Genomic DNA, 20,433 nt, shown 5'->3' with positions numbered 1-20,433 from the left:
AAGGGCATGCGAGGAGGAACTGACAAGAGCTGGTAGCAGAGCAGAAGGCTTGTGGGAGTCCTGCCCCCAGCTCTGCAGACCAGGCAGCTGCACAGCTGCCATGCCAAAAGTGGCAGCTGGGGCACACAGCCAAACTGGCTTTGCACAAAGGGGAACCAGCCACGTGCTGGGGGCCCAGATCCTGCTCTCTGCTTACAGTAGGTAAATTTAAGGGTTAGGTAGTTGCAGAAGGCCAGCTCCACACCCAGCTGGCAATGGAGGTAGCAGAGCTTGATTTCTGGGGTCAGTGTGATGCAGCAGAAGAGGAAGAGGCACTGGAGCATCTGAGGGCACAGAAAAAGAAGTTTGGCAAGATGTTCATCCTCATTGCCTGCATTCTGTTTCCTTCTCAGTGCTGCACCGACCATTCTGCCCTGTCCCTGGCTGCCTGTGGCCTCCCTGGATCTCCCCTCAGCATGCCACAGGCTTGTGCTCCACTGCTGAATCCATGCTAGCGAAGACAGACAAGCAGCTGCATGCAGAAGTGAGGGGCTGGCACAGGAATGGCTGCACTCAATGGAATGGCTGTGTTGTGGAGACAACCCTTGCTGGAGGGCTGTGGGCAGCAGAGGCACCACCAGGCTGCATTTTGCCATGAGCTGGTGAGCCCCAGAACAGGTGCCATACAGCTGTCTGTATTCCTCCTCTGGCTCTTCCCTGAGTGCCTGTATAGCCCTTGCCATCCTGTGCTCGAGGCTGCCCCTGATGTCCTTGGTGGGGTCCAGTAGAGATGAAAGGACTACTCAGAGTAGATGGGACACAGGGAAAGAGGCTGTGCAAGTGTAAAAACCCCTAACATGTAGCTGTCTGAACTGAGGAACTCACACTGTGCTTCCTACTCAGGCATTGCTCCAACATGGAGCATTTTGCCCGTTTTAATCACATACTGTGAAATCTGTAGGCACTCTAGGACCACATTCACAATTAGAGACAGAGAAGCTGGGTAACAGCTGCAGCGGTCAGGGAGACAACAGCTCGCATATATTAAAACATACAGAAACACTCTTTCCAGAAAACTGGACTGAAAAAGTCTGACTATTTGCTTAGCGGGGGAACATCAATGCCCAAAGGCAGCCGGTGCTGTCCCCATGCCAGCTTCCAGCTCCATCTGGGCATCCCTACAGCCTCAGGAGCCAGCAACCACTGAGCACACCACAGCACCGAAAGTTGCTCCCTCACAGGCTCCTGCACAGGTCCTGCTAGAGCACACGCTGTCGGACGAGGAGGAGGAGGAGGAGGAAGGCACTGAAGCAAAGCCAAGCTGAGAGGTAGGTAATGATCAAAGGCATGGCAATTTGCTTTACCTACCAAGCACTGAGGAAAATCTTCCCAAACCTTGGCACTTTGCTACAAGGGGGCTGACCAGTGGTGATATTGTATCTTTAGGACAGCCTGTTGTTTTCTTTCTGATGCTCCTCTGTTGTTTTTTTGGACTCCAGGAAGCCTAATTGCGGCTCCTGCAGCTGTCTTTGCACTGTCTTGGAAGAGGCTATGTTCAAAGCTGGTCACTCCTTCTTCCCTGGCTGATCCCTGTATTTTTGCATCCATGGCTCTGGATAACCTGGTGCATCAGCACCCTCTCACCTTTGGTAATCCAGTCCCTATAGTGCCTGTGCTGGAGAGGAGAGAGGATGTGAAACACAAGTGTGCTGGGGATGTTTTCAGCTCAGGTTTTCAGCTGTGTATTCACACTTTGGTGATGGCCAACGTGTGTGGTCCTTTCTCTCCTGTGTAGTTCTCTGAAAACACTTCAAATGAAGTGTAAGACCTGTGTGTCCCTCACTGCCAGCAGAGTTGGCTGCTTTTTTATGGCAGGCAGGATTTTCTCTCTGCATGTAGCAATTTCCTGCCCTCCATTGTCACACCACAGGTAAGGCTCCTCCTTGCAGTGCAATGTGCTCTCAGTGGCCACGAAGGAGCCACAGTGGGATGTCAGGGCAGCAGTAGGAAGCAGCTGCCTGCCCAGCTGCTTCTTCCCCAGAGCCTGTGGCTCAGCCCTGCACCGCACAGTGAGACAGTCACTTGCTGATGCTGCTGAAAACTTTTTGTTTCCTGGAAGATTGGATGCCCTTGCATTTTGAACAAGATTGATTTTCAGACAGAGCAGGCAGAGCTCCCTGCAGTGCCCCTTGGAATGCTTCAGAACAGCACAGCCATGGAGCTGTGCCAACTGGAGTTATGGCTGTTTTGCTAGACCAACCTCTCTGAATCCCAAATCTTTTTAATGTTCCTCCGTTGTTTTTTATTGGTTGTGTGAATTATTTTTTCCTGAAGATTTTCCTGGAGGATCACCAAACACCCTTGGGATCATCAGGATGGAGGGTGCTGAGTGCTATTTCTGATAGGGCTGTGTAACACCTGAAGGCCATTTGTGTGATCTTGTTAGCCACCGGCACCTCAAGACAGACCACAGCTTATGATTCTAGACATAAGGTTAACTAAAAACCAACTTTGTGTTAAAAGCAAGACTGGATGTCAGACTTGCAGATATTGCCAGGACTGAGTTTTTAACAATCCCAGTGATTTAATGATGCTATTTTGTCACAAGTTTCTAGAGAGTCTGGAGACCAATGTGTAATTTTCCTGTGCAGTCACTTCCTTCTTTTGTGCAAAGAGGTGTGTTTTACACCAACCTAAACAACAAGAGCATAAATGAAATCATGATGGGAGCACACTCATACTCTTGAACAGCATGCCTTACTAGGATGTACATTAAGTGTTAACCTCCCTTGGTTTATGTGGTCAGCTGCTGATTGATGATTTATCACAACACCAATTCACATTTCAAAGAGCAAAGAAAACCCCAAAACATTGTGCATATTTTTTTTTATAATGTGATTTCACTTTGTTGCCTTGGACTGGGGATCTATTTTATTTATGTTACAGAGAAGAATTTCTGTTTTAAATTTGCTTTAAATTTTCCAAGCTGAAGTGAGCCACAGCGGGAACAAATGAGGCCTGGTTTATTCCACCTTCAGACCCATTTTGCTGATAAAAGTCCTAAATAGTCAAAAAGACAAGCTTACTTTATCCCAGCTTATGGCAACTATCATTGACAAAGTGAGGTACAAAGGTTTCCCAGTGCTGACTGCCCCAATCTGCATGCTGGGGTCTTCTTTAAAGAAAGCTGACATTGGGAAGAGTTTTCCAAGTTTGGAATTGCTTGCTTTGCACATATTTGATAGAATAAAGGTAAAACAAGCAGACAGCATTTTGGATTAGGGAAACTTAAACATCCAAACCACTATTTTTTTGTTTTGAACATCATTTGAGATTAAATCAAGAGCCTTCTTTTTCTTCAAAGAGTGCCTGAAGTACTGTGACTCAGCTCTTGACTTTGGGATTTCTCAGATGTCCTTTGCTCTGTCCAAGCAATATGGACACATTACCATTTTTCTTGTCTATGAATTAGGTCTGGTCTTGAGTTAGGTCCTGCTCAGAAAGACCCTCAAAAGGTTAATGAAACTTTTGACGTTTTACTCTCCTGCCTACCAACTTACAACGTAGGATGTCTTGAATTACTGGTCCTTGGAATTATTTGAGCTTATCAGAAAAGTCAGCAAAGAAAACCAAACTGTGTTTTGTAAAAGGAAAAAAGAGATTTTAACTATGCAGTGGAAAAGCTCTTCTGCTTTATCCCACTCATTTGAAACCCACACCAGAAAAAAATAAAGCTGTAGTTTGATGTCAAGAAGGAAACCTGACCCACACATCTGCAAACCGGAAAGTGACTCGTCCTTCTCTTATTCAACCCAGCTTCTTGCTAGATTTGTTATTTTTTGAACATTTTAGGCCATATCTATTATCTTCATTGAGCTATGCATGTCCCTCCCCAGCCCACAGGAGAGGAGGATGGTGTAGGTGGTGAGAATCTGTTTTACTCTGCCTAGCTTAAGGGATCCTCTGCACTGCTGTGGTGAGGAGCACATAGGAAAGTGAGCGCAAAAAGCAAACCCCTTTCTGTCAGTGCATGCTCAGCCAAAGTCACATTTGCAGCCCCAGGCTGCTGCTGCTGAAGCCTTGACATGCCTCCCTGTAAGCAGCAGAGGCTTCTTTATTTCCTTGTTCTCTCGAGCAGCACCGTGCAGGATCAGGAGAGAGTTTAAACATGGTGAGCACTGATCCCTGCAGGTTTTGTACCTGCACTGCTGCCTTCGGCTTAAGACAAGACAGGGGTATCTGATGCACAGTAGAACAGTCTGCTCTGCTTGCTCGTGGTGTGTCTGGACCCTGAGATCAAGGGCTGTCCCTCTCCCCCACCACACTCTGGCTCACGAATCCAGCACAGCAGGATATGTGCTTGTTTTGCTTGCTGGCAGTGGCATGGATGGTGGACATGCCTGGTGTGGACAGCAGGGTGGGTCTTTGGTGTGGAAAATGAGTTCCCAAGAGCCTGGTGCCTCTCCTTGCTAGAGACCTTTGCCCCTGGATGTCTTGACCAGAAAGGTTTGAAATTCTCTCTCTGATATTGGTGAAAAGCCCACACAGATTGAACACAGCACAAAAGTGTGTCAGTGTCTGCATTCTGCATTGTCAAACTCTTTCAGTCTTATGTTCATCATTGTGATTTTGACCATTACACTTCCAGCTTTTGCTAAAGACATTCTGACGCCCTCATTGCCAGGCCCTTTGACTCATCACCTCTCATAGAGAGGGCTGAGCAAACCTTGAGGTTTTCAGCACAAGGTATCTTGCACATTTCCTGCAAGAGGTGGCAGAAAAAATGTGTTTCCTGAGATGAAGTAAGTGAAAAAGAATAGCTATGAAAATCAGACCAAAAGAACCTAAAAAACTAAGAAAAATAGTAAAGCTGTTCATCAGCTTCCTGTTTACCAGCGACTCAGACAAAGATTTATCTGTGGTGTTGCCAAGCTCTCCTCACACCTCTGCTCATACTGCAGCAGCATAGGTGTGTGTTACTCCAACAAAGCCTCTTTCCATGCCCCTGGCCAGGGCAGAGGCCTGAGGGAGACAGGACAATGCCACACAGATTTGAGACTGCAGCCATTGTGGTCAGGATGGGAAATGCCGGATGCCCAGCTTTCAGTGATGCTTTCATGCTGAGAGCAGCCTGCCAGCGGCAGGGTGCAGGTTTGAATCCAGGGCTCCTGAGTCATCAACCCAGTTTTAAACTACACAGACTTCCCTGTTTTAGGAGCATGATTTCATGTGTTTTACCTTTTTCCTTTAAAAACCTGATAATCATCAGGAGTTTCTTCCAGAGGAGGCTCCTGCAGCATAAATGGAGAGAGACAAAGGCCCTGGTACCCACATGGAAGAGTTTCCCACCCTGAGTCCTCCTAGCTCATCACAGCCACTGGGTCTGAGACTGGTTGAGAGGCAGAAGTGGTGCAGCCACTTATGCTTTTCAGTGGTCTCTGACAGGCACTGCCTGGCTCAGCGCTGGGGCCAGAGCTGCGCCCAGGCTGGGCTGGGCAGCGTGGGGCAGCTGGGTGCTACTGCTGCAAGGCCACCCAGCAGTGCTGATGGTGGCTGGTGGCCACCTTTGCTCTGAGCCAGTGTGGCCAGTGGCAAGGTGTGGTGGTGAGCTCTGGGCAGCCAGTAAGCACAGGGACCCTTGATGATCCATCAGCTTATGCCAGAGAAGGAATTACATGCCAGTCAGTGCAATTAGAGTTGCTGGAAAGCACTAGAAGGAATAAGCAGGCTGCAGGAGAATGAAAAGAGTATGTGCTGATACAGATTTGCCAAGAGGCAGCTATGTCAAATCAGCCTCAGTTACAGGCTCATGCCACCTGGCAAAGCAGTGGTATCCCATGCCTCAGAGCTAAGCAAGCTTTCTGAGCACCTCAAACAAACTCGTGGGTGCACGAGTGCTCAGACAAACTCCTGAGTGGTTGCCACTGGACAGGAGAGCTGCCCAGAAGTGTAAAAGTCGTAATGAGGGATGCAGAACTCCAGGCAGCTCTTCCAAATGCAGTTTATTACATCCAAGGTGTTACAGCAGTCCAGGGTCATGGGTGACAGAGCCTGTGCCCACAGCTGCCAGCTCCAGCTGCAGGCGGGCTGGAGACCCTGAGTTTAAGTTACAAATGCATTTTCTTTGCTGAGCATCTTAATACAGAAGAACCAATCTATACTTTAACTTTTATCTATAGCTCATCATAACTACTATAATTACCATATTAATGTTACTATTCTCCAATCACTAAAAGTTAGTACACTACAGTTTAAGCTAGAAGTTGTTTTTCAGTTTTCTTGAAGTGGAAAATTCTGAGACCTTTTTTCTACTTGCAACATCTGCTGAATTTTTTTGCCTGTGCTATCTTTCTGCTTGGTAAAAACATCTTCTTGTTTGAGGTGGGTTTATCTTTTGCTCTAAGTAATAAAAAAACCCTTTTAACTAACATACCCTTTGCCTCCTTGATTATCCAGTAAGACTGGCTCAGCAATTCTTTTCTTCTATATCAAAACTTGCTTCCATCTCTATTCCTTCTTCAGATTCTACATTCAAAAATCTCTCTGCTAAGCATACATATCTGTGAGAATTTCTTGTCAAAGTTTCATCCTTCTCAACGTAGAAGGATTCTGCATCCAGGACTGCACCCTCCCCTTGCACAAACCAGCACTTGCTGCATTTTGCTGCTCTGGATGAAGCTCTGGTGCATGATTTTGCTACTTTTAAACATACCTTCATATTGGGAAGGAGTACAAATGTACTGGGGGACAGGATGACTGCTTAAATTGGCCTTGACAGATGGAAAAGCCTGGCAGCAATGGGCTGCAGTGCATTAAAGACAAGTGGCCACTTCTCCCCACGGGCAGGGTCAGCTGAGGCCACAAACACAGCATGGGGAAGGCAGCACTTCTGGGGAAGGCAGCACTTCTGGAGAAGGCAGCACTTCTGGGGAAGGCAGCACTTCTGGGGAGAGCAGCACTTCTGGGGAAAGCAGCACTTCTGGGGAAAACATCTGGGTGCTGAATTCCAGCACGAAACAACTGTGAATCATCAGTGCTACCTGACTGCAAAAGAAAACAGCTACCCCAGACAGATGACTCTTCCAGTCTGCTTTGCCAGTTTGGGGCATTGCAATGCAAAAAAAGACTAAGAAAAATTGGACAGTCACCAAAGAAGAACAGAAACTACAATTAACAGTTTAGAAAGCAGGACTTCAGAGGAAAAAACATTAATTGTGAGCTGTTAAGACTGAAGGAAAATGTTGTCTTGTAATATTTTAAAATAGCTAGAAGTAATTGTTCCTCCATGGCTAAGGTAAATAACTGGCTTAATTTATACCAGGACAGTTCTGGATGAAGACAAATTTACCAGGAGTGAATCTGGAGAAGCTGGGGGAAAGCAGGGGCTGTAGGAAGAGGTGGAACAGCTGCATAGGAAGAGTAACAGTGGGACAGTGGGACACTGCCCCTGTCTTCAAGAGAGGGGACAGACTCGATGATGGCCCAGTGTCCCATGCAGCCCTGTCTTCTGTGATTTCTCTGTTCTAATTGATTCTTGCTTGCGGCCTTCTCTGGTCTCCACCCTTGGCCAAAGCACTGTCCGATGCAAATCCCAGAGGTGCCTGTGGTGAACCAAAGGTTTGGGACAGCAAAGGTTTAAAAACCTAAGCGCTCCAGGGTGAGAAAAAAAAGCATCAAGTAAGGGACAGATGGAGAAGATTTTTGTTCTCAAAGACTCCATATGCAAGAGATGTATTTGTTTACTCCTTTGTGTCCACAATTACCCTGTTGTAATGCTTGGGTGAGAAAATTCCACTCACTGCTGACACTGCTATGAATAAGTTACTGTGCTGGGAGTATTGCAACACACTGATTTCTGCTTGGGTGAAACCAAACGATTGTGCAAGGCTGCAGCTGTCAGAGCCATAATCCTTATGGCTTCGGTGCTGGCAGCCAAAAGTGGAGCATGGAGCAGAGTGGGTTGGTCCAGGCCCCACCAAACACCTCCAGCTGCTTCTCCTACACAAACTCAGCAACAGTTTTTGGAGGATTCTCTGGCTCACAGACCTTTTTATTGCACTGAGCATCTGCTGGAGGAGAGAGAGCCAGAACAATGCCCAGTAGGTTTTTCTGGTGCACATTTGTACATGTCTGCATACACAAGCACTTTGTTACGGTAATACAACTCCACATTTTAGTGGAGGGTGTAAATTTTTTTTGCTGATCAAGCTGAGAAGAAAAATAAAAATTTCTGCCTGCTATCAGCAGAACAGACACATCTTAGTTCAGCTGGAAAGTTTTTGAAGCTTTGAAGTTTTTGAGAAAGAAGGGTTAGAAGAAGAGGTTATTTATAAAGCAAAATGCTATATTTGAAAATGACACTTTTGAAAATGAAAAATGGCAGTGTTCTGTCTGGGTCTTCTCAGAATAAAGTATTGCAATTGTTCTTCCTTTTTCTCTTGATTTGGAGGGGGGAAATACTTCCCCCAAACAACTTGGCACTTTCAGAGATATTTTAGTCAACAAAAATATACTTTTTTGACGTCAAAAAACCCATCACTCATAATCTTACCTGGTCACAAAGTCTCACTCCCCCCCTCTTTGTACAAGGACATACAAATATGCTATTCTTCTCAAGAAAAGGAAGTGAACCATTCTGCCATATGACAGATTTTTACCTCAACATTGGCAGTGGTCTGATGAAATGAATTTTTGTTAAGATAATGCGGTCCTGCTAAGATGGTGTGTTGATAGCTGATGATAATAGACCCAAACATTGTGAAAATAACTAAAGCAGGCAAGAATTCCTCAAAATATAGCTCCTCTGTGGCATTTCCTCTTGTACCTCACAGGTGAGTGCCAGCCCTGGACATCCAGGGCTCGGTGTCCCCCTTGTCCACCCCTGCTGCCCTAAGGAAGAGGGGTGCAAGGTGCATTCACTGAGTTGCTGCAGCTGGGGAAGGGCGGTTGCTGGTCCATACAGGCAGCAGAGGCACTTAGGAGAGGTTTATTGGGACAGAGAGATGGCCAGGAGGAGGAATCTGAGTGGGACAGTCATCAAAGCACTACCTGCCAGGCTGCTCTGACGCTGCAGAGAGCACACTCACCCTGACCCTCCACTGCTACCTTCTGCAAAACTGAGCTGTCCTCATTGTTTTTCTCTCTAACAGTGATGACTGCTGGTATTTTGCAAGGCATTTCAGCTGAACAACCCAGCATCTCTGAACATCCTAAACCCCTATTGCAGTTAACACTGTTTGTTTTCCTCTGCTGAACTAAGTCATCTCTTCCCTCTTCCAATATGACACAGTAAGACCTCTGAGATGTAAATTGAGAGCAGATTTGAAAGGGAAAGGCCTCCTTTTGACTAAGAAACTTATTTTATTTTGCTGTTGAGCAAAGGCAGAGGAAAGTGATCTTCTTGGATAACAGCACCTGACTTACCACAGCTCTGAGATAGGTGGAAGCTGAGCATCACATTGAGGTAAACGTGTCCTTCATTTTCTAGACGGGTGCTATGATAGCAAGCAGATCCAGGAAATCCTCAGCCTTTTCTTGGAAAATATCCTACCAGGTAGGCTCTCTCACTCTGCTTTTTTTGCCATATTTTCCTAATGGCTGCTACCAGAATGGTGCCTCCTATCCACCTTGGCAAACAACAAGAGTGATACCAGGGCTTGAGGCCAAAGCAAGCTCTTGCTGGTGGTTTCTGTGGCAACTACAGTTTCCTTTCTGTGTTCAAACTCATTTCATCTAGTCCATCTGTAGGAAGAAGGAGAAGTTCCTACAAGAGCAGGCATAGGGGTTTTGCAGGAGCTCAGCTGACCATCACCCCAAGGCTAAGGAACTTCAGGGACGGCACAGGATAATGAAACCCTCTGGGACTGACGCCAGAGGCTGAGCTGGTGTGCACGGGGTGTCACCACTGCCAGTGATCATTTCTGGCTGTAGGAGCTGGAGGTGTGGCCATGCTGTTTGTCTCACAGCAAGATTCCTTTTGGTTACAGCATTTGCCACATGTAACACAGTGCTGCAGTGAAGCGTTGCTTCCCTGACCTTGGGGCTCCGAGTAGTTTGGAGAAGTGGAACTCTGCCTTACTCCAATGTGCTGATCGCTTTTGGGCTGACAGTGTCTTCAGCTATATAAAGGCTTGCATGGGAGTTTTTCCCACACTAAAGCAACTTTTCTGACAGAAGATAAAACAGCAGAAACTGCAGCTTTGAGTGCATATAAAGGAATAGCTGTGGCGGCAGCTGAAAGGGAAATGTGAGCAGTGTGGTGCACAGACACTGGAGACTCCCCAGCCCTGCCATCCCTCTGGGGCTGTGGTGGCTGCTGCTGGCTGACCCTGTCAGCCACTGCCAAAACATCAGCAGACAAAACAGAAAGCTCCTCATACAGCAATATTTTTGCTGTGTTTTTAAACTTGAATGGGGACTGCCTGCACTAGCCTTTTCAGAAAGTGGTGATGCCATACGGCTCTCTCCCCTCTGAACTCACAGTACTAAATGGGTGCATGGACCCAAAATGGCCCTAGGCTGGAGCACCAGGATACCCACAGCCAGATGTCTCTGGTTTGCTGTAAGGTATTTCTTTCCCACAGGAAATCCCACAGGAGTATGGAGAGTATCACTAGCCCTGGTGTCAGGGACCAGCTAAAATTGAGCTGGAGGGACACTGCAGGGCAGCAGTCAGGGCTCCTGGAGAAGAAAGCTCTGGGGTGGATTTTGTCTAGGATCTTAACAAGCAGATTTGAGAACTTCTTGCTCCTCAGCTGCCACCCAGCACCTTGGGAACATCCTGAGGCCCTGGGGGGGGATTGCCCAGTGCCGGCTGTCCTATCCCTGGCTATGAGAGCCCCTGATGATGCATTCCCTTCAGACATTTAACCAAGGACCATTCTATACCAGCTGCCTGTCTCTCCTCCCACAGCAAGCTGGGTCCACAGACCCAGTGCCCCAGGAGCAAACTCACTTGAGTCCAAGGGGGTAAATATTACTGTCATATGGCTGTACTCTGTACTCTTTGAAGGTGAGAAAATCCTCTTTTCCCCTGGCCATGTCTTCACTGGGTTGTCTGTATGTAGAAACTACCTCCTTTCCATGATCTTGCTTTACCACCCTGAGCCCTTGCACTGCCTGTCCTGCCACCTTGCAGCCTCTCTGCACCACTTTCTGTCAGAGTTTAGCACTTTTGAGTGCAGATGACCTTTAACTTCTGTGTTCCTATCTTAACACTCTTGCTGGTTTACCACATTTTCTTTGTTTTCCTCCTCACGTGAACTACAAAGGGCTGTGTGTTGGCTTGGTAGAAAATTCAGGTTTGACTGTGTAGCCCCTGTGTAACTCAGGGCTTGGTGTTTGCTACTCATAGACTGAAAAAGTGCTGAGAAGGATACAAGTCCTTACAGCCTTGCTCATAGCTGATATGAAGGAAATTGGAAATGTGTACCTCTCCTCCTCCCTCAACCAGATATCTTCCTCTGATCTTTCAAGGGAAGTTCAGCACACCTGCATCTTGCAGCACCCCACGTCTGTGAACACGCTGGTGGTTATTTGTCTCTACTGTCCTTCAGCTCAGCAGGGTTCTGTTTGTCCAAAATCCTCTTGGATTGCCTGTAGGAGAACCAGTAGGGCTCAACATGGGAAGAAGAAGAAAATCTGTCTGTGGGTTTTCCCTGTCCCCCAACATAGGCATCTCCTATTAGTTTTCATCATTGTAGTTATCTCCGTTTCAGCCAACATCATAATTATATTCTCTTCAGTTCTCAAGCCCAGCCCTGTGGGTTTTACCTCCCACCCATGCTCACACCTGCCAGTCAAAACCAGCACCTTTCCTAAACTCATCTCTACTCCATTCCTTTCACTGCTTTTGACAAATGACATCCTCTTCCTCCTTTCAAAAATTCCCTTTCTCTGCTGACAAAAGCTCAGGTTTCAGCTGTGTGTCAGGAACACAAACCACCACAGAAGCAGCTGCAGGCACATACACCTTCCTGAAAGCCAGGTAGGGCCAGGGACTCACACCTGTATATCACTTCCCAAAACACAGCAGAGGTACTCTTGGAAATGTTGCATCAGACTCCATAATTCTACTGTTTTCTTCAAAACACTGGCACCACCACAATTTTTTCCTCCCTCTCCTTATTACCAAGCTGTTATCCATGTGCTTTGGTGTGCCCAAAGTACAGCAGCCAGCCCAGCCATCCTCCAGCCATATCGGTCACCAGGCCTGCTCACTTCTCTTTCAGCTTTTGTTCTCTTGAATTCAAGCTCTTTTCCTCACTTATTAGCTCATCTGCATCTTCTTGCTTGCTCCAGTTTTCTGCAACTCATGGGGCATTTCCCTACTGCCTCTCCCAGCTTCATGCCTCTCTTTGCCTGACTGTGCAGAATTGTGGCTGGTAAAAGTACACAGCTGGGAGATGTCTCAATTAAATTATGCATTTTGAAAGAACTGAAATCTTTTTGCAAGATCATAATTTGTGCAGCAGAAAATTAGAAAAAAATACAATATTTTTTCAATTTTAGAATATGTATGAATGTTTTAAAATGCAGAAATGTTTTATTCTTTTATTGGTTCCATGTCAAACTATTGTTTTATTTTTATATGTATTAATAACTTATCAACCAAACTATTGCAAAAAAGCATATGATAGAAGAGGAGGCATCTTTAATTTGTTAATGTTTTGTTCCTAAGAAATAATGAAGGCTGACCTTATTTATTTTTAAACAAATATAAATAAACCTAAATAGAATAATGCTACATTATGTCATACTGTGTGTCTGTAACACCAGGACATACTACTGACAGATTGTTAATAATATAAGTAATATCTATATAACACAATAAAAAAAAAGCTCTGCTGCAACAATTTTCAAAAATTTGTTCTGAAAAAAATATAAACAGAATAAGAGGAGCTGGTCTCTCTTGTGTAATAAGGCCAGCTGGGTACTTGGAGGCAGGATGATGCCCTGGTCACTGTTAATGTTTTGAATACCTCATTACAGGACAGGTTTTTTCTGACTGTGCTAGCAACTAGTACCAGGTTTTTCATTACGTTACTGCTTTTGTCCTTCAGCCTGTTTTCCCACTTTTCTTTTTCTTTCCCCCTACAGTATTTAGCTTTTCTTCTCTTTGAGACTCTTTCACTACTCACTTATGCAACAACAATGTGAAGGTACTTTGGACTGGAACTGCAACCAAAGAACATGCCAATAACTTCAGTAAAAATTGTTTTGGATCTGCCACATACTTGTTTGGGACTTCTTGGGTGAACCTCTGGTATTCCCTGTGCTCTTAAAAGTCAGGAAAATTGTGCCTGTTGAGATTAAAGGATAAAAAGTATATAATTTGTCTGACTTATAAAGCACCACAATGTACAATTTTAGTGTTCCATTAGGCATAAGTAATTTAAAGCAATTGAATAAAATACAAATTATCAAACCTGTTTTTGTTTCAATATTTTGTCTTTTTCCATCCTCAAGTAAATAAAATAAACTTGAAAAAAAACCCCAAGGTAGCAAAGAAACTGAAATACCCCCACTACATAAGAACTGATTCAAAAATTATGGCTAAGTGGTATCAGTAGCTTTGAGTTCTTCTTTTGCTCAAAATACTGATGAGTTTTTAATGGGTAGGGATATAAACAGACTGCAGGATACAAGTTGCTACTAGCTGAAGAAAATGAAATAATGCTAACTAAAAGTGGAAATTATATATCAGCTTCTGTAAAAAGCTGCAAATTTATTAGGGTGTCTCCTGTGGTGGAGACATGTGAACTTTTAAATTTTTCCCGTAAATCAGGTGAGGCTGTGAAGAAGGGGGGTTTATCAAACACGTTAAAAAGACCCATTGCCGTGTTGAAGAGAGGCATTTGGTCTTTGTTTCGCAGAAGGTGCCTGATACCCCCCTCACTCTTTTCCTGTTTACCACAGACACAAAATCTTCTATTTGTCCCCAAGCCAATCCTGTGTCTGGCAGCTGCCCATTCGACAGCCACATATCACAAATTCTCAGCCCTCTGCACAAGCCAAGTGAAAGCGAAGTAAACCTCCTGGAAAACCCTGGTTCCAAGCAGCAGGGCACAAGGAGAAGAGGCCAGGGCCATCTGAGAGAGTAGAGGCTTCCTGCTGTCAGAGGTAAAGTGCATCCACATTCACTGTGCTATTACTGGGCTGACTGTGGCAACCAGGGGATCTGCAGCAGCCACCTCTCCCTTGATACCTTCCATAAAACTGCTTTTCCAGTTGGACTGTTCTGCTGAGGGATGTGGAGAGGGGGGAAAATGGAAAATGCTGTGGCCTGGTTGGGAGGTGTTGAAGGCATTAATGGTGTAAGGGTGGTCTGAAGTAGAACATCTCTGGTCTCTGTTTAGCCCGGGAAAAACACTTGATTTTTTCTGGAAGTAGATGCTTTTTAGCTATAAATCTAGATTTACCTATCTCTACATATCTATCTACATGTTTATAGATCTATATATTTATAACAAGGTATTCATTGGTTTTTGAATATTTTTTAGTTTTGGTAGTTGAATCTATGCACTGCTTTTAAGAAGTCCTTGACAGACAATTAAAAAGCGAGAGCCAGTGCTGCATCACTTAGTCACGGTGTATCAGTTTCACACATCAAAAGCATTAGCAGGAAACATTTTTTACCTTTATCTGTTGCTGCAAGAAGAGCCACATTATCTAGTCACTCACCAACTAAATATTTGAAGATTTATGCCTTATACAAAGTTAAAATTAATAATGCAGATGTCCTAGCTACAGCTAAGAGCTCAATGTAGTAGAGAACTACACTGTCGATGTGGGTTGCAGAGCGGCTTTTCTCTCATTATTTGTTATTTCTGAACAAGAAATTCTGTGGGGTTGAATGCTGTACTTGTAACAGTTTTCTCTGCATTGTGCTTACCAATTGAAACAGTTCTGGTGCCCCAAGGAAAGCTGAGGCAGATCAGTGAGGCATGAGCAGCATCCATACCTGGAGCAGAGGATGGACACTGGCACTCCTCTGGGCTGTACATACAGATCGTTCTGTTCCCCCCACAGGTAGCACAGCCAGGCAAGAAGGGGTGAATTGTGATTCCTTCCTATCAATACAAAAAGTTCTCACTGTTCTCTCTCTATTTGTATCTCCAGGCAGCAATCTTTAATTCAGGAGAGCACATAATCTACTTCTATAGAATTATCACTTCCATTCATGTTATTGCTTCACCTTAACAGCAACAATTATTACAAATTATTCTTCTTTCCTGGAAACTCTATGTCTTTGAAGCTCTTTCAAGATGTGGTCAACCTGTAAGCAGGTGCACCAGAGGTGCAGCACAGCCTAAGCTTTCAAATGTCTTAGCGAAAATGAATGCCTTAGTGAAAAAATAAAACTCTTTTGAAAGAATCATCACTTTGTAAAATGTGAACACTCAAGTATGGAAACCTGATCTGCTTTTATAGGGGTCATGAACTGACATCTGAAACAATGAAAATGTTGGCTGAAGCACTGAGTCAGTCTTGGAGAGCATGTCAGATTATTTTACTATTTTGAGGCTACCTTCATTGCTATTCTTCAGAAATGAGAGAGAAAGGAGCCACTCCTGCTATGTTTTGGTTTTCTCTGTGCTAGAATACTGAAGCTGGACAGAACAGGCAGGAGCACTAAGCTGCTGTGTTGTGGCAAAAGGCACAGCCAAGCTGCTCACCAGCTGCCCTGGAGGTTGGTGGCAGCTCAGAGCTTGGCACTGCAAGTGTTGCTGTGCAGCCTTGCGAACTCCTTGTTGCTGCAGAGCTTTTTGTATGGAATCCTGGACCCACCCATGGAAAAGTAGCTTGCATGTCTCTGCCCTCTGTGCCAGTACCTAGCCCTGATAAGCTCTGCTAAAAAAAAGGTTATGTTGCTTGGTGACAGCTTCATCAGGCAAAACACTCTTATGAGCATCTTTATGCTACAGGCAAAAAGCTTCCCCACCCCAGGGAGCACAAGAAAATTGAGATCCTTAGATCAGATGCAGGATTTGTATTTTTTTTTTTATCATTGTGACTATTCAGAGACCTGAATTTTTCCCTGTCATTGTAATGATGAGGGGCTGGTCCACTGGAACTAAAGCAGTTTCAGGAAAAACAAGAGCATCCCAGAGCTCACACAGGAGGATTGTGTAGTAGCAATCAGCAGGCTGTAGGGCAGCCCTTTGGGTGGTACAGCTGTTCTCGTCCAGCCAGTGAGACCAAAACTGCATTTTGCAGTCCCCCTCTGCCTGGAGGCTGATCCACAGGCTCAGCACAGCCCACACAGAAGGAGAACCCACTGTAGGAGTGCTGTGCCAGGACAGCCAGACATTTCTAATCCTTTCTCTTTCCTACACAGGTATCTGAGATGAATCCCACCAGCCAATTCATTGGCACAACGGAATATGACTATGGATACGATGAAAACACTGCTCCGTGTAACGAAGGAAACAACTTTCGCAGGTTTAAATCCCTCTTTCTGCCAATTCTTTACTGCCTTGTGTTTGTCTTCTGCCTCCTGGGAAACTCCTTGGTCCTCTGGGTTCTCCTGACCAGGAAAAGGCTGACAACAATGACTGACATCTGCCTGCTGAACCTCGCAGCCTCTGATCTCCTCTTTGTTTTGCCCCTCCCTTTCCAAGCCCACTACGCTTCAGACCAGTGGGTTTTTGGCAATGCCATGTGTAAGATAATGGCTGGCATTTACTACACAGGTTTTTACAGCAGTATTTTCTTTATAACCCTCATGAGCATAGACAGGTACATAGCAATTGTCCATGCTGTCTATGCCATGAGGATACGGACAGCCACTTGTGGCATAATTATCAGCTTGATCCTGTGGCTGCTGGCTGGCTTGGCTTCTGTACCCAACATCATGTTCAGCCAGGAGCTGGAGATCGAGCAGGCGTGGCAGTGTGTCCCCATGTACCCCCCAGGTGACAATACCTGGAAGGTTGCTTCTCAGTTTACAGTCAATATCTTGGGCCTATTGATTCCCTTTAGCATCCTTGTTTGCTGCTACACTCAGATACTAAAAAACCTGCAAAAATGCAAAAACCGGAACAAGGTCAAGGCAATCAAGATGATCTTCATCATTGTCATCGTCTTCTTCCTTTTCTGGACTCCTTTCAACATCACGCTGTTCCTGGACACTCTGCAGAGCCTGCACGTCATCAATGACTGCAAGGCCAGCTCCCAGATAGCGCTGGCCCTGCAGCTGACAGAAACCATCTCCTTCATCCACTGCTGCCTGAACCCCATCATCTACGCCTTCGCTGGAGTGACATTCAAGGCCCATCTCAAAGGACTCCTTCAGTCCTGTGGTCGCGTCCTCGCCAGCCCTGCCGGAGGTGCCGGGGCTGGACAGTCATTTTCGGCACCCTCCCAGCTCTCTGGCTGGTCTGACAGTGCAGGGGTTCTGTGAGCACACCTGAGTCACCTTCTGCTGGTGAAGGGGCTGGCCAAAGGTCTGCTGTGGTCCTGAAGGTCGTGCCATGTGTGCAGCATCCCCTGGGAGATGCAGTATGCCTGTGCCTCCTGTTGGGATACGCTGTGACCTGCCACATAAGAACTTGTGACATTGATTTCCCAAGAGAAGCAGTGGGTTTGTAAAATGGTGGCCATACATTGCCACAGAATAATTTTAATTAAGTTTTAGAGCTCCTTTAATACAAGCAGGCTGCTTCCTTTAGTATCTATTTTCTCCTCTGACAAACGTGTCGCTTCTGCCTCACCCCAAGTATGCTGTGCCTTGTGGAAGGTGAATCCCTACATCCCTGGGACCAAGTGTGTGACACGCCTCTGGAAAGTGGGAAGTGGACAGGCATGGGATTGCCTCATATGGCAAAGAGGGAATCACCTCAGACACTGTCACAGTTTCCTCTTTGCCTCAGGTCCCAGACAAAAAGCCCCTTCAGCACAGGATCCTGCTTGTTGTGGGATGGTCCCAGGGACACAGCCCTGGAATCCTTGGAAGTGCTGTCACCCAGAGCAGCCTTTGGTAGTGATGCCTCCAAAAATAACAAAACAATGGCTCCAGGTGCCCCCTATACTGGTCACTCGTGGAGGATCCTACACTAGAAAATGTTGTCCTCTGAGAAGGTGGGAGCTCTGCGTCACCCCGGGAGCTGTGGGAGCTCCAACTTTGAGATTCCAGCGCTTGCTGCTAAATGTAACCATCATAAAATGGCCTGTAGCAAAGCAGGGTCCTTCTCTTTTCCCACATCTTCATTTTCTACCATTTTAAAAATGCTTTCTTCAGATAAACATTAGCTACACCTTTTTTGTCTTGATTCTTGATAGTCTGCCTGATGACTCACAAGCCTTGATTAGGATGAGGAAACTTTGACTTTGCGCATTTTTGAGTGGGTATCACATAAATGCATCTGATTGAATTGAGAGGCACCCTGAAGCTCTTCAGCAAAATAAGTCTTATCTCCACTTTTCTGCTGAGGAAGCTTTGTTCTCCAAATCCCAGTAAAAAATCACAGGAAAAAAATAACATTTGTATTGCAGTAGTATTACTGCAAACACACATTTTTAAAAGTTAATCAAGAGAACACCTGAAATCAGGGAAAACACAGCCTGGATATTGTCAAAGATTTTATTTTTTAAGGTAATAAAAATTTTAAATATTATTCTAATTCTACCTTTCTTTCTGAAAATATAATTTCATGTTTTTATCCTTCCTAAAAATTAAAAAAAAAAAAAGAGAAAAATTTAAGCTTGGTGCCAAAAATTTCTTGCTATTAACTATATTGTATAGAAAATACTTATTTCTTTTATTATAGATAGCATGAGTAACATTTCTAGGTTTTATTCCCCAATGGAGAAGAAATGTCCTGCAACTCAATTATTATGTTGTTTTACTTCTCAGAAGACTTCTATTTAGAAATAAAGCTCTCTGTTGGTGCATTTCTGTGGGTTTTTTGGACTGCATAGGGACTTTAATGATTGAAAAGAAACATGGGTCAGCATCTCAGGTCAGGTATCTTCTCTCTGTGGCCAGATTTTGGAATTTGGATGAAAGTATTTCTGTTTAAAACATTCACTGACACTTACCATCATTTTCCCTGTTGATCTTTCAGATCAGGAAGGGACAAAAAACAGAACTTATTCTACTTTAACTGATATTTTGAGAAGAAGGGATAATGGAAATGTTGTCTGACCAGCCCACGCCCACTGGCACTTTCCTTACAATGAGCAGTAAGATTCTCTCCAGGTTACAAGACAAGGATCAAACTCTGGTTTCTACTTTTTTTTTTCTTTTTTTCTTTTTTTTTTCTTTTTTTTTTTTTTTTTTTTTTTTTTGGTACATTTTCTACTTAAATAATACTCTGTGTGTGTGTGTGTGTGCAGTAGGAGACTTCAGCCCAAATGAAGCCTCAACCAAAGAGTAAAAAAAGTGCTTTGCTGGGCTCACTGAAGAGTTCTCCCCCCATCTTCCACTGCTGTATTTAAAATACCTTTGTTTAAGAATTCAGGAGTGTAGATCCAAGCCTCACATCCTCTGCCCAAGCACAGCCAATCTCTCACAGAGCCAGACTGCAGATTCTGAGGACACTTTTCCCTTCAGCAGACTCCTCCTTTGTATAATGTGGCTGTGAAAAGGAATGATACATGTAGGTATTTTGCCCCTTTTGTTGTAAAAACTACCAGAACAGAGACACAAACACACCCAGCATCACCCCAAAGCACTTGTACACTGCAAAGCACCCAGAAGCATTGTGCCTCTTCTCTAAACATGAAATTTTATTTACAATGGTTTGGACCACAAGACTTCATGCTACTCTTCTTATGTGGTGGAAAGAATCCATGGAGACACTAAACAATGTTCAAAATTTTTGCACGTGTATGCTCTGAAAGAGTTCTGGAAAAGAGCACTACATTCACAGGATAATAATAGTAATGAGCTGGTAGTGCCACTTCTTCAATCATACTTTTTTTTTTTAGGCAGAAACTTGTCAACAACAATCTACTTTTCTCTGCAGGTGTAATAATCTTGGAATAAAGCAGGTAGCAGTTGCACTGTTTCCTCAGTTTCAAGGTTCTGACACACAGTAAAAATGGTAAAAGAAATTTTGCAATCAACTCATAACCAGATCAGCTAGTTTTCATGTGCTTAGATGTTGTCAGCTGCAAATACCACTGCAAAAGCACCAAGTAACAGTCAGGTTTAATGTTACCTAGATTTCCTGGGGCTTGGTGTGATACTGTGAAAATATATGCCAAAATATATAGCTCAATCTTGTTCCACTAAATTAGTGGAAATGTGATCACTGTTCAGAAGAGATGGAATAAGGAAATTATTGCTGTTTGTAGAACAGATCTAATGAGATGTTGCACATCCAAAGCAATTACTGTTTCTCCAGAGACCAAGCTGTATTGAAACAGTTGATGCCAGATTGCCAGTTAAACTGCTGAATACCACTTTTCACATTTAGTAACACTTCCCTGCCTGGTTCTGAACTGTTT

The 20,433-nt window shown here is 44.7% G+C and overlaps 1 protein-coding gene across 4 annotated transcripts in view; it reads left to right on the top strand.

Moving 5' to 3' along the window:
• LOC121352920 (C-C chemokine receptor type 8-like) overlaps positions 1-18,855 on the top strand; it is a 41,408-nt gene extending 22,553 nt beyond the window's left edge. For 3 of the 4 annotated variants that reach the window (XM_041466317.1, XM_041466315.1, XM_041466318.1), the window contains 3 exons: positions 393-1,307; positions 13,897-14,100; positions 16,319-18,855. In XM_041466317.1, the coding sequence (XP_041322251.1) occupies positions 16,328-17,383 (1,056 nt within the window). In that variant the 5' untranslated portion in view covers positions 393-1,307; positions 13,897-14,100; positions 16,319-16,327 and the 3' untranslated portion in view covers positions 17,384-18,855. The remainder of the gene's footprint in view (positions 1-392; positions 1,308-13,896; positions 14,101-16,318) is intronic. The other variant, XM_041466316.1, reaches the window with a different exon arrangement.
• Positions 18,856-20,433: the final 1,578 nt, after the last annotated feature.

Source organism: Pyrgilauda ruficollis, unplaced genomic scaffold (assembly GCF_017590135.1).
Source record: "Pyrgilauda ruficollis isolate IOZ18807 unplaced genomic scaffold, ASM1759013v1 scaffold2, whole genome shotgun sequence".
NCBI lineage: Eukaryota > Metazoa > Chordata > Aves > Passeriformes > Passeridae > Pyrgilauda > Pyrgilauda ruficollis.
The sequence above is the reverse complement of the archived record's forward strand: the minus strand, read 5'-3'. Positions and strand labels throughout refer to the sequence as shown.